The sequence below is a fragment of the Hippoglossus stenolepis genome, chromosome 13 (assembly GCF_022539355.2).
Source record: "Hippoglossus stenolepis isolate QCI-W04-F060 chromosome 13, HSTE1.2, whole genome shotgun sequence".
Classification (NCBI taxonomy): Eukaryota; Metazoa; Chordata; class Actinopteri; order Pleuronectiformes; family Pleuronectidae; genus Hippoglossus; species Hippoglossus stenolepis.
Window position 1 is genome coordinate 7,478,899 of NC_061495.1, and position 14,806 is coordinate 7,493,704.

At 39.4% G+C, this 14,806-nt stretch overlaps 1 protein-coding gene across 9 annotated transcripts in view; it reads right to left on the reverse strand.

Annotated features, from left to right (window-relative positions):
* The window catches only part of stxbp5l (syntaxin binding protein 5L), a 123,014-nt gene that overhangs the window by 63,050 nt on the left and 45,158 nt on the right, over positions 1–14,806 (reverse strand). For all 9 annotated transcript variants that reach the window (XM_035175424.2, XM_035175422.2, XM_035175421.2 and 6 more), the window contains exon 3: positions 3,391–3,472. In XM_035175424.2, the coding sequence (XP_035031315.1) occupies positions 3,391–3,472 (82 nt within the window). The remainder of the gene's footprint in view (positions 1–3,390; positions 3,473–14,806) is intronic.

The window sequence follows — 14,806 nt, forward strand, 5'->3', positions numbered from 1 at the left end:
GAATTTTGCTAAGGGCCCCTGGGAGGTCAGGATCACTTCTGGGTAACTGTTCCACCTCATCTCTCCCCTGTACCCTGGTATGTCTGTATCTGACCTTATATGTTTTGCGCCAGAGCCACAGCTCCATTATGGTGAGTTTGTGTTGACGGCTTGATGGCAGCCAGGTAAAATGGCAGGGGCCAGGGCCAACAGAAAATAACTCTGTACAAACCATCTGGAAAAATAGCTACCATGTATTTATGTTCACACGGTTGATGGATCAACATTTCATATTTGACTGAATCATTTTCAATAGCTCTCATTAAACACTCATCGCATCAGAGAATCTATTATTTGTTAATTAACCAATTGATCATTACAAGGTCTGATACGAAGTTCATTCTTAAGAAAGGTCCCTGAGTTGAGGGAAGAAATTGATTTAAGTTCTTCAAACCTGATAATTTTATTTTAACACTGAATAAGAGGCTTAATAAATTATAAGGAGTGAAATTTATGTTTCTCGTTAAAACATATTAAAAATGGTGCAGAGGCAATAAAATTTGCACAGTTTCTTTGTTTCAAGAATTTTTGAGGGAAGTGGGCTTTGTTAATAATATGCAATTAAAAAGAGTTTACCCTGCAATTTAAAACCATTAATCAATGTACCTGTTCAGAGGACTAGGAGGTCTGAATGTTCCTGATGAATCACCGACACTGGTCTCTGTTCTGCACCTCATTAACGCAGCAGATGGCAACGAGTTTCCCAAATCATAATTTCTTTTCCCCGTCATCAATTTTAAAGCAGCAACATAACACAGTCTTTTTGATGTTGGTTTGTCAGTGTAGTGTGTGGACTGTATAGACCGATGAACACAAACGCGTTTTTGAAAATACATGTACCACTAAATACAAGACTACAAGTCGTGTATAGAATCATGCTGCTGTGTAAATTCACACTGGGTAAAAACAAACATCATTTGGTCTGCATCAACACTAATGTCGCGTTTATTTGCAAACAGAGCGCTGAAATGAGGTCTGATCACACCCCACACACACATGTGCAAATAGCAGTTGTTGGTCTGACAGTGGCACATTGGAAAATGTTTGCCTACCACACCCCCCCCCCATAGAAGAGACACACTCTTGATGCATGAAACAGGTACATACCAGGTTAAATCTAAGTGAATGTCAAGAGGCTGGTCTGAAAACGTAAGTCGAACATTAGCAGGGAGGCTCACGGCCCACACAGTGAATCCAAGAGGACACTGACACGCAGCACAGCTATTAGTCGACAGGTCAAACAATGGGAAGACCTGTCGACTAATAGCTGTGCTGCGTGTCAGTGTTGGGCCTGTTGATATACAGGAGACAAACACAAAAGCATATATTATGCTGAATCCCACTCATTTCACAATGAAAGTGTAACAATGAATTAGTAAATATGCAAAAACTAGATTGGCACTCAGTTGAGCGCACAAGGAGTTCAACACAAGGTGAAAGGACTCCATACAGGTTTAGCAGCTCACAGATGTTGCTAAACATTATATATGTTGTTGTTTTTTAAAGTACACTTCTGTTGGTTGATACGCACAGTCCAGGTATCAGATTGGTATCAGAAAGGGAAAAATTGTGTCAGAACATGATACATTGTTTCATCAAGAACCATTAATATTCTCTGGGAAATGGGTGAAAGTAGTTTTTGTGTAGTCCTGCTAACAGACAAACAGCAATGAAAACATAACCTTCTTGGCAGAGGTATTAAAACACACGCACACAAAGACTGTGTCTTCACACATGTACTTGAGCCTCCACACACATACTCAAAGTAAGTACCTGACACACACACACCTCTTCAGGCCCATACACATCCATTTGCCTCAGACAGACACATCACAAGTAGGCCAATGAGTGATGGAGAAGTGGGCTGAAAGAGCCAGTGGGCATAAAAAAAAAAAACTGAGTGGTTCTACACAAAAAACATCGAGAGGCAGGAGGAGCAAATGGATTAAAGAAGAATAAAGGATAAAGAGAAACACAGAGTGGAGTGAACCGCGTGACTAAGCTCCTGCTCTTTAACACCACAACCTTTTTTTCTTCCGCTAATACACCTACAGAATTCTGTTAGTAAACAAAAACATGGAATCGAACTGCGGCGCACACGAGTAAGCTGTTGTTAAAGGCCTCAAAGAACCACTGCCATGTGTCAGCCCACACAGCAAAATCAGACAGCGAGGGAAAACTGTTTTAAAGACATGGAGGAAACAAATGTTTGTGCGAGTAATGATCATAATGATAATTTAAATGGTTCATTACAGAGTGCTTTGTCTCCTGCTGTCATCAGCTCCTCCACATTAAACAACTGAGAGTTTATAACCGATTCAGAAACATGACTGGGGGCTAAATATTGTAAACCCAAATATGTCAATATGTACTTTCAAAGATAGAAAAAAATCCAACACAGTCGAACCACTCAATTGGAAACCAAATCTGCTGTCAAGAACAAAAACAACGGTGTGAAAGTGAATACATCATTTATGGTGCCCACGGTGCACCAAGGTCACACTGTCAGGATCTTCATTTCTCTCGTTTTCACACACATCAAGTTGTTTCCAACGGGCAAACTGAATCCTCTTCATGATACAACTGGAGTGGTTGGATCATTTTATCCTCAGTGGTCTTGATTTCTGGGTTATGTAGTGTGCCAAACCGAACATGGACAAAATTAAGCTTCAGTCACATTTTCTGATTTAATATTTAACAGGGCGAAGATGTTGCTGTTTAACTCAGCAGGAAAAAAAAGAAAAAGAAATTACACTTGCACACCTCAAACAGAGAACAGAGATTATTGTGACCAGGGCTGTAGTTTTAAAATATATGTATATATATTTAGGACCCACAGAAACTTGTCTTGTTTGCAAGAGAGACTGGACTTTGAGAGTGTTTAAGCGGCGAGGTCTGTACGCTGAGGAGACGGGAGAGCAGGGGTAGGGTGCCAGGCTGGAGGAGTCTGTGCTCTGAACGGTCACATAATGCTCAGTAAACATTGGCGTTGAATTTGACTAAAGCTTTTAAAAATCGCACAATAACAAGTGAGTAAACCACGATATAAAAAAGGTGCGTAAACACTATTTTGTATTCAAAAAGTTAAGTAAACAGTGTTTACCCCTCACAACAACCCTGACTGTGACAAAGCCAAATCTGCGGTTATTTATTATCAACAAATCCCATGAAATAAAAAATAACGATAGATGCACAATGAATTAATTGTACTCACAAGCATTGCCTGAGTAGCTTCAGACATAATTCCTCTCTCACATTCACCCAAATAATTCAACACCACCGTTTAAAAAAGGTAATTGTCTTCACCATTATAACAATGAAGAAAATACAAAAAGGACGACTTGGTCTTACCTCATTGATGAGGAACTGCAGTTGAAGAACAGCTGCTCCGCTCTCGTGCTGACAGTAGCAGTCCACCCCAGGTCGTCCCAGTCTGATGACATCACAGAGTCAAGGAAATGTGTACAGAGGTGCACTATGGGTACATCACACAGCATGGTCAAAAACAGAGCATATTTCTATGTGGCGGTGAGGGTGGTGTATTGTAAGACAACATCAAGGCAACACTTGCAATTACATACAGCAACACAACCACCAGTGACCACTATTTGAATCACTACAACTCATCAGTGTGAAAACATTATGACCTTCAGGTGAGGTTCCCTGCACATCTGTATCATCACTACCTTCACATTATCTAGTTGTATCTAATAAGCCGGGCATTGTGTGTATAAACAAGACGAATAATGTTAGCAGCCATGCAGAACGTGTAGTCACTGATTCTGCTAATACCAGGCCCTGTCCTGTTTCAAAAGAAATAATCTGACATTTGGCGTTATTAAAAAAACACAACTGATCAGATGTACTGTGAATAATGAGTTTTCTTATTTGGTTTGGCAGAAATATAAACTAAAATAAAACTCCAGAGCAGATTCTTGAGCTTAGAAATGTGAGCAGTGCTTCTCACATATGTTGCAAAGAGCAGAGGAGTTTAATTATTTGTGTTAGAGGGCGAATAAATAAGTAAAGTTCACACCAATCCATGACACATTCAGAATGTGAGACTATCTGTACATGATTCTCACCAGATATGCGTATAGGTGTGCTATCAAATAAACATATGGCCAAAATGGCCTGGAATCCCTGGGAAGGAATTTGAAATGAAAAACATTTAACACTGAACAGCTATGTGTGATCGTTGGTAACATGGACCAACATGATTTGAGTCTGTCAAGCGCCCACACAGTGAACACCCATGCTGACAGACACAGTATTTACTGAACATGTACAGGAATAATCCTGTGATCAGCAAATAAATCAACATGCGGTTCGTTGAGGAGACAAGTTACCAGAGGAAGCAAAATCCCCAAGCACATCCACCAGAGCAGGTGGGAATCAGCAGGAGGGGGAAATGACACAACGTGAAAACAGAGCCAGTTGGATCCGGTACAGGAGCAGTTATTTAACCACTATCGCAGAATTCACTAGAGTTGCCATCACTGCGTGAGGTTCAGCACCTTGTTGCAGAGTGGCAACCTGTTAGGTCGTTAATTTTCTATCTGTTGATTAGCTTTACATTAATCTTTTGGCATTGAAACCTAAAACATTGATATAATTCTGTCATGAGTATGTGGTAGCATGAACTAAAACCAGGTTGAATAAAGTGTATGATAATAATAATAAAAAAAAATAATAAAAATAACAACTCAAATTAGCTGGAATTACAGCCTTAAAGTTTAATGCCTTTGCCAATCAGTCAAAATTCTGTAAATATTAATAACCCCTTTTGTTTGAGTCATTAAGTCGAATAATCTTTCCCCTTTTGTAAATAAGCTTCCAGCTTCAGCGATGAGGAGACATAAATATAGAAGTTTACAGTTTTTATTCTCAAAACAGCTGTTGTAAAAATTGTATATTAATATTTAAATGATAACGGTCTGTGTGCCAGCTTTTTTAGATTCAATTACCATTTATGTCATAACTTGGTTTGTAATTATTATAAAAATAATAGCAACAATATTATTTGTCTTAAACAATCATGAGGATAGGATTATATAATAATCCATCCATATCTCATCATTTCATGTATTGGACAGTTGCTGTATCTTGTGATTTCATGGAGTCTGAAAATGTAATAAAGCTCCAACCCAAAGCTCATGATGTGTCTGGTTTGCCCTTCTCCCCTCCAGAGATTTCTGTCCACCTCACTTAACATCAATAGCTACCATTCAACACCTTCACAAATGCTCGGGGCAAGGTGTAACGTGCACGAAGAGCAATGAAGTATTTGTTGCTTTGTCAGTGAGAAACAAATAGAAAAACCTGCGAGTGAGAAAAAAACGTTCAGTTATAATGAAAAATTAGAGGGTGGGAGGCTTCAGTGCGACAGTTTACCTGCTGTAGGATTTCAGTGTGGCCACAAATGCATGCACTAATCATTAATTAGAATAAATCTATTACTAAATGATGAACACACAGAGTTTGGATTTCCAACATGCAACTCTGGTAGTGTTCAGTCATGTTTCATGTATGGCCAATAAGTCAGGAAGGACTCTGTCAGAAATCCAGCTGATTGATAGTATGCAGACATGCACATCTCATTTCAGTTTCACAATGTACTGTGAAACCAACAGGGCAGAAAGGTCTTGTCTTGCTAGACTGAATTATCACAGCTACAGCAGCAGCAGCCACAGGCTCTGATACGGTGAATTGTTGAAGCAGGCTGCAGATCTCAGGTGCACTGAGGAGGAAAGACTCAAAAAGTGCATGGTTCAAAATGCTGCTTGTGGCCGTCGGTGAAAGACACATTTCAAATTTCTTTCAAAATGTTCTTTTAATTTTTTTAACAAATACCCAAATAAACCAGTACGCAACAAGTATTTATTCTGGCTGCACTTCTTTCCTAAATCAGCCTGATTACCCTCTAGTGTGCAGCAGCCTTTAGAGGTGTTGTAGACTAAGGAGCCTACTGAGAACATGTGACAGATCATGTGACACTTTGATTGTGCAAAAAGTTGACAACGTTTCAGCTTTTATAGTTTTTTTTAATCAATGCTTTTTCATTGCACTCCAAACAAGTACAAAATCAACAAGCAAAAATATTATTTTGCTTCATCAATTACATAAAATCTAATTAGAATACAATTCCAGGTTGTAATGGCACAAAACAGGGGGGGAAAGCCCCAGGTGGTAAATATTGTTAATATTGGTTTGTGTGTATATCTGTATGTGTGTGTGGCTGTATGCTGCCTTTATCATATATATATAAAGTGAAAGGGCTGCACAGCTGCGGCTCAGGGGTTAGGATGCCTAAAATACTTTTCTATATTCTTATCATGTGCTAGTGCAAACATGCACACACATTTTGTCACATTACAGTCAACACCTACATGCAGCTGCCTTTGTCACATTTCAGCCAGTTGAGGTTTTATTAAGATTGCCTCGAGCTGATGTCTAGTGGTGTTTTCATTTCCTTGATTATGTTTGGTGTCTGTCACGACACCAAACAGAATCACATTCTGCCCTGAAGAAGTAGTGCTGCTCATATAGCATATTATAACTTCTTGTTTTGTAAATTCCATGATGGTTAAACACCCGTAATGCTGATACTGGCTATGTAATAGTAAAACTCAAAAAGCTCCTTTCTTATGTTTCAACTTCCTATAATGAAATCCCAAGAGAATACAGGCAGAGACCAAAAGTCCAGATGAATGTTTTGAGAACACAGAGCATCACTGGAAGAAAAGCGGTCAAAGAGGAATCCCCCAAATAATTTCTACCCCCTTCTCTCCGTCAGCTCCTTTTCATTCCCACTCAGAAACACAAACAGGGAAAAACACATTTTGCTCTCATGCCATCAAACTAAAAGAAGTCAGGCTCGCCCATTTAGTCAGTCTGTATGTATTTCTCCTCTGAATACCCACACAGCTGGTGACTGAAATAAATACAAGTCAGACGTTGCTGCTTGTGAGTGTTCACAGTGTGAGTGAGGCTTGCTGCAGTGGGATAGACTGTACATAAAACTGATATAAAGATAGCACAGGGGCTTTATGTTGTGCAAGTGTAGAGTAGTGTAATGTTCTGCATACGCTAATGTAGTGTTCACTTTCACAATCAATGATTTGAAAGAAGATATATAATCACATGGGAATTCTCCATCTATTATGGTCTGAGCTGTAATAGTTGTAATAACCCTAGTAGTAGTTGATGATCACAAAGAGAAACTGGTGAGTGTGTGTTTCTACATCTGAGGTTATTTTCTGTTTCATAGCTTACGCAGCTGGAACTCAAGTTTGCATTAACATTTAACCAACAAATAGCTCTTGTTGCTTGATACAGTTGGATCCAGGCTCCAAACGTATCATAACATATCACTGTTTTTGTTTCTGGTTATATTTATTAACCACCCAGTGTCTCAAACCATCTGGGACCTTACATGGAGTAAACCATTTGGGACATCTCTGCGTCAGGACACTTACAGATATCTGAGAAGGTTAACACCCTCTAATCCAAGGTGGCCCCATTACCAGCGATCAATTCATTCATTTCCAAATAGAGGCACTTAAGCCAAAAATAAGGGGTGAGGTTAGACTTCAAGTGCTGCTTTGAGAAATGCTCATTTGTAGATCGCTCTAGGTTCACATTCATCCAACATAATACCCGTAAGAGGGTGTAGTTTGTCCACTTGCTGCTTTAAGATAACATCTGTGTAGCCGCTTTGCTAAATGGGCTAAAATAATTACAATTTTCAATGTAATTATTTTCTGACTGTGGAAAAACGATCAAATTAGTGTCAAACATGAAGCTGAAGCAGAACCCAATAGGCTCCAATCACAAGGGTGTGTTTATCTCAGCAGGGAGGGCAACACATGCAGTAAGTCCACTGCTAGAAACAATGGCCACGGTTCTTGTTTGTTTTGCAGTAACAAGAAGCAGAGACAACAGAGGAAGGAACTGGGAGGCCAAGATTTTAATTGCAACACAGGGCGTTTGACGAAAATTGCCCAGGCCTTAATTACCTGTGTAAACATTCAAGCCAAAATGAATATGATAAGAAAAGACCAATCAGCTACTGTCAGTGGTAAATCAACATTAACACTGACTGAGGTACATCGATGTTTGTTGAACATACACTATGACTAAACACAGGAAAGTCATCTACTTCCATTCAGTATACAAAGGGCAGCACATACAAAGCAGGGACTGCAACTTGTGTTGCTGTTAATTCAACTAAAATCGTTCTTTGTCCTCTGCTTTAATGCCTCTGTGATCTCTTGCACCCTTTCACAGTCTCATACTAGATGTGAATATGCCTTGTTACTCACAATAACAAGAAGGAACAATGCATCATGAGCTCCTTTTCTTTACATTTCATTACGCTTGTTTTTTTCCAGGTGTGAGCAACTTTCAGTTGAGGGTAATGTCTGAAATGGCGCTTCAATCACTGCTTCCCTTCTCTCTGAACAATAGACCCACAGCTGACTCTCTAGTGAGCAATAAATTGAGATTTTGGACACACACCAATAGTTGTTCTGCGTCATTACTGACAAGTGTATTGTTACAAGTCTAATTTTCACATTTATCAAATGTGACACATTGCAAGGTGAGACTGGTAACAGAAAATAGTCATACAGGAAATGGAAACTATATAGCCCATACATCTCACACACAAAAAATAGAACATTTAGTAAGTATAGTGCATCATATAGTAAATGGGCAGTGATTTCCAACACAGCCCATCAGATTGTCTGGCCTGCTCTACTGAAGTTAGAGAAGTTAATATTCAATCAAACCAAGCCAAACTTGCGATACCAAACACAATGGTTAGTGCCTCTTCCAAAAGCCTTTTAACTCTCATGAGATTTAAAGGTTCAGTGTGTAGAATTTAGTGACATCTAGTGGTGGAGTTGCATGTTGCAGCTGTTTGAAGTTACTAAGAATATTGAGGATAAATCTGCCTCACTGTCAATGGCTGCATGCCAAGTAATAAGACAACGTTGAATGGTGTAGATGACTTGGTGAACCGACTGCAACACCTTTCAGACACATGCCTCCAAACATGATCCCTATCTTTAGTAGAGTTACTTTCATTTAAAATATCAACATTCACTTTGTCTTGTAGTGGACAACACATCCAAATAATTTAAGAGCAGTCTATTATCAGACAGGCCCAGAGAACGGTGGCAGATCCAACACGTTCCAGCTTTTACCTTCTGGTAGAAGATTCAGGATTCCCGAGGGAAGGCTGCCTCCGTCCATTAAGCTTCTCAACCGTGACATGTAAAGGCCGTGAGTGTTGTGCAATGATACGTTATGAAATGTAGATGCTGACCATGTAGGTTGTGCAATTTGTCACCATACTTACTTTACAGGTATGTATGTGTATAACAAATTGTTGTACTGTAAATTTGTCATATGATTTCTACTATATGACTTTATGCTACTTGTCAGGCTATGCATGATGTATGAGCTTATATATGATGTATGACTTTATCTTCTGTGGAACAGCACGACTTACGGATATACTTCAATGTCCTTAAGTGTGTGTGTGTGTGTGTGTGTGTGTGTGTGTGTGTGTGTGTGTGTGTGTGTGTGTGTGTGTGTGTGTGTGTGTGTGTGTGTGTGTGTGTAGTATAAATATATACATACACACATACACACGCGGACAGAATATACAGTAACAGCCAAGTTTTCTTGTATCCAACAAGCCCTGAATCATTTCATTGAAGCCCACAATCTGTACTGACCTGTACCCTGACAAACAGATAAAAGCCTAGAATACATGAATAACACATACGAGTGCTGATCACGATGACTAATGGAGTAAACGAAAAATATATATCTCTTAACACCTCGTTTATACCATATTTAATTACATGGTGGCACTAACTGAATCAGACAAATGAGTCAGCAACATCACATAATAGACCTTCTAGGACAATTTTGGTTGAATATGTAACAATGAACCAGACCAGCAGAGCCACATTTATTATGAGGATGAACAGTGCTCTGTCTATAGCTGTGAACTTCCACGCAGCCTGTCAGTTGTAATGTGTGTAAAACTTCTTCTGTCAATGCCATATCATGTGTACTGACTTGTCTTAAAACAGAGTGGATGTTCGACCAGACTACTTTAGTAAATGAGAAGACACCAGGAAAATGTATATATAAAAGTATATATTTTTTTAATGTCAAAACACCATGTGAATATGCAGCATGCTGAGCAAAAGCCTTGGTCTAATGACACATGGAGCATTTGAATAACACATGCACGGTGATCATGTTCAAGTGTGTGTGTGTGTGTGTCTTTTGTGTCCGTGTGTGGCGCATACTGTGCTTTGTGTGTATATGACTCTCACATGATCTCAGACATCATCTTCTACACAACTGAAAATGATGATAAACATAAAACACTTCTATGGTGTGCCAGTCATTAGCATGCTACTGTGTGTTTCCTGTGAGGGCTGTATGATGACTCTCCTCCACTGATGTGGTGTCTCCCTCTGGACCAATTAGCAGCCAAAAACAAACTATGTGTTTCCAGAGTTCCAATAAAATTTGACAGGCAACCAATTTTTTATGTGTAAAATTAATCTCACGGTTTCCGCATTCTGCTCACACGAAATATAAAGTCATCATCTTCATTCCAGTTCACTGCTGTTTTTTAATGTGAAAAATGTGTGTCATTTTGTTGTCAGTGAAAACATGGCTGTTATAACAGAATAACATGTTCGAAGGTGTGTTTTTGTGGTGGATAAGTACAACGGCTAAAATGTATTATTCTGTGATTGTACAAGCCAACGTTGTTACAGTACTGCTGATTACCGCTTTTTCTCCCCAGTAATTACTTTCAAATAAAAATGTTATGTTATGTAATATTGTTCTATTTGATGCATGTGTATGTGTGTATTCTGGGTATTAATCCTGTTGAAGTAACAGTGTTTATATACAAATATCACATTATAGACCTTGTTTTGTTTTGTCTGTCAACATGAATCTGGATTCAATGTTAATACTGGATTAACAGTGGATTGACCTCTTCTGAAGTCTCTCATCTACATATTTACATATTGTCACTAACATGTCATGAGTTTTTCCGTATTCGCAACATAAGAGTTGGTCCAGGGTCTTCTGTTTGTAGTTTGCATGTTTTGGGTTGTCTCTAGTTTCCTCAGAGAGTGCAGAAAGATGCAGATTGGAGTAAGGGTTAATTGGAGAGTCTAAATTGACTGTAGGTGTGGTTTGTCTCTGACCTGTCCAGGGTGCACCCTGCCTCTCACCCAATGTCAGCTGGGATTGGCTCCAGTCCCCCTGCGACCCTCAAAGGATAAGTGCTATAGATACATCCAACATTTCTGTTTTGTATCGTTGACTTGAGCAGAGCTGTAAGTTTGTCATTTTATTTTCATGTGTATGTGACAGATGGTCACTCGCTTGTCACACCTCAGCTCCACACAGTTTTTTTCACCGTGATTTTCTGTGGTAAACTCAAATCCAGGTTTCAATTTGCTGCAGAAACCTCAGGGTGAAATTTCCCAGCCTACGACCATGTTTTTCTTCAAGCAGTGGCCTGACCTTTAAATTCATTGTTGATTACAGCCGTGCAATTTCTGGAAATCACACTGTGGGTTCCTCTTAAATTGATCCCAATGTGATTGTTTCTCAATCTAAATGGTCTGTTATCCACTCATCCGCCCTCTTCTTCTCTCCATCCACACTCAAAGATCTCTGCTTAATGCTGAATGAATCTTGTCCTGCCCTATTCACTTTCCGTGCGTGTGTGTGTGTCTCTTAGTGTAGTGTGCGTCCGTGTGTTTGTGAGAGGGGGTGTAAAATAACAGTTTTGTGTGTGTTTAATAATGCTGGTGGAGCAGTGGGGACACAGCTGGGCAATTTAGCTTTGAGCATAAACATCTCACAGCGGAGTGGAAACAGAAAAAAGGTGTGTGTGCAGAGAGTGTGTAATTGTGTGTCTGTGTGTGTAACTGCGTGTGGGCTTCTCTACACAGCTCTGTGCAGAAGTACTCTGCGATAATTTCTTACCGGCAGAGTCGGCTTAATCTCTGACATGCAGGTAAGGCTGTAGACACAAGACTCTAATGTGTACAGATAAAATATTTTACAAAGATAGTTCGCTATTTACTGCAGGTACTTGTTTATATGTGAACCTATATGTTAACATGTAGAGTCAAGTCTCGCTGACATTTTCAATTCTTCCACTGTTTATTTTTGACCTATGGGAAAAAGTGTTTACTGTGGCATGGAAGCAACTTCTTTCGAAGCAGAAGTGTTTTTCCTTGTATTACGTGAAAGCTACTGTCAACAAGGGAGAGGACAGCTGACGACTGAAACCTCTTTCTGTTATGTATCATTTAAATTGTTACCTCCGTCAAGGAAGGTTATGTTTTCGTCCCTGTCCATTTGTCTGTTGGTTAGTTGGTTTGTCAGCAGGAATACGTAAAAACAAATGAACAGATTTCCTCAAAATTTGGAGGCAGCATGGGACATGGACCAAGAAAAGAATTCATCAAATTTTGGAATGGATCTGGAGAAAGGGTTTTCTTCACTTCAACAATCCTAGGGAATAATTTGTGTGTCTTGATGGCATATTTAAGGAACTGAGTGTGTGCAATTTTGTGCAGCCTGATTGATTTCATGGGACTGTTGACCTTGGTAGAGTTATGCGCTCCACTGAGTTTCATTCTAGTTATAAAAAGGATTGTGTGAATGTCCACATAATTAACAATCCAGAACACTCAGTCAAACATTTCTCATGTGATTTACTGGGAAAAGCAAATCTGTCATACTAAAAAGACATTTATTAGTGCAGACGTCACCCTTTAAATGCATCTCTTCATGCACACTACTGCTCCCACCACATCTGATGTGGTGGGAGCAGTGAGAGAGGGCATTTGTCTTGCTCAGGCCCTCATAATTTAAATATATGTGCATGTAATTGGCTATTTGACTGTTTCACATCATTGTGATTAAAATGCTGAAGCACATCTTCTTAGTGAGGACCTCCTCTTTCAATCCAAGGACACCCAGGCCACAATCTGTGTTCACTCAAATTTCAGCTGATTGTCATTGGCTAAGACTGAAATACATTGTATTATTATATGTTTCCATGTGCAGTTGGCAGATTAATTTTCCATACTGCACTTTTATATTCTTTATTAAGCTTGGGGTTATTTATTAATCCACTGAGACCATAATGATGATTTCTTTCCTAGTCTAATATTAGCATTTTCATTGCATTTAAATCGAATTTAGTATCCTTTTATTATCTTTGAACTGCTGAAGTATTGGCTGCACTTTGTAAATCACATTGAATCCCCTCTGTTACATGTCATTGCCAAACATTTCGTGCCAAAATCACATCATAACAAATAGCTGCAGATTAACATCACACAAATGTACAACACACAAAAATACTCATTCCCACAATTTCTCACAGCCTCATTTAAAAACACTACATCACTGTGGGGCAATATTCTTGTTTTAAACTCCTTTTCAACTCCTCTGACAAATTACGTGTTATACTTTTCAATTTTAGAATGCATCTCCAATTGCAAGTATAATGTGATGATGAAAATTTACTAGTGTAATAGAGCTGGACTGAGCACAACATTTTCAATGATTATTGCTTCTGTTAACTGTCATAATGTAGATCGTTGCATAGCGAACTAGTGTCTGGTAACATTATGTTCGGAATACACCACACGACAGTACATCCAAACACACCCTCTGCCCGTGGAGCTGTGTGTTAATATCCTTTTGCTGTGCACAGCGTAGAAACTATTTCAACTTGTAGAAGCACAAGAAAAATATCCAAACACCCATGTAGTCTACGCAAACAAGGCGTAATCCATTTGTTCATCCATCCGTCCATCAGCTTATCCTTTTGAGGGTCACGAGAAGACCTGCAGCAAATCCAGCTGACATTGGGCGAGAGGCGGGGTACACCCTGGACACCGGGCTGACATAAAGACACAAACAAACATTCACACTCACATTCACACCTACTGCCAATGTAAACGCTCCAATTACCCTTACCCCAATCTACATGTTTTCAAACTTTGGGAGGAAGCTGGAGTACCCAGAGATAACCTAAGCAAACTCCACACAGAAAGACCTCTGTGGATTCAGGATTCAAACCTTTTTGCTGTGAGGCAACAGTGCTAACCACCTCAGCACAGTGCAACTATGATACAGACGTGTAAAGTACGGTTATGGTAGAGAGAAGACATTGTAGAAAACTATGAGTTTGAAAGATGATTCATCTGGTGTCAGTGAGGAGGAGCAGGGCGCAGGCACCTTATGCTGCTGATGCCTGCACTGTTATACGTGCCCTTGAGTGTCTGTGAGACACCTTTTGATTACAACTCTATAACAGAATGTGACCTGAAACTTTAAAAAAGTATATTCATCCTCCAAAACCATGGTTTGTGCTGGGAGGTTGTCATGCGAACCCCTCTCTTCGATTTGAGCTCAACCTGTAAATGCTATCTTAACAGAATAGGGCCTAATTCCTATTCTGCTCTGGCAAAGCCGTTATCGTTGGTATCAAATTTGACATTTCTGGAAAAAAACTTTAAATGCCAGAACCACAGACTCTATATAAAGACCACCACTTTACTTCTATGAACATGATCAAATAAATATATATATATTTTTTTTTAGAAATACTATGTGTGTAATAACGCTACAGGTGTTCTATTGCATGGGCCACTGTTTTACCTCACTGCCATGCATGACAATCATGTAT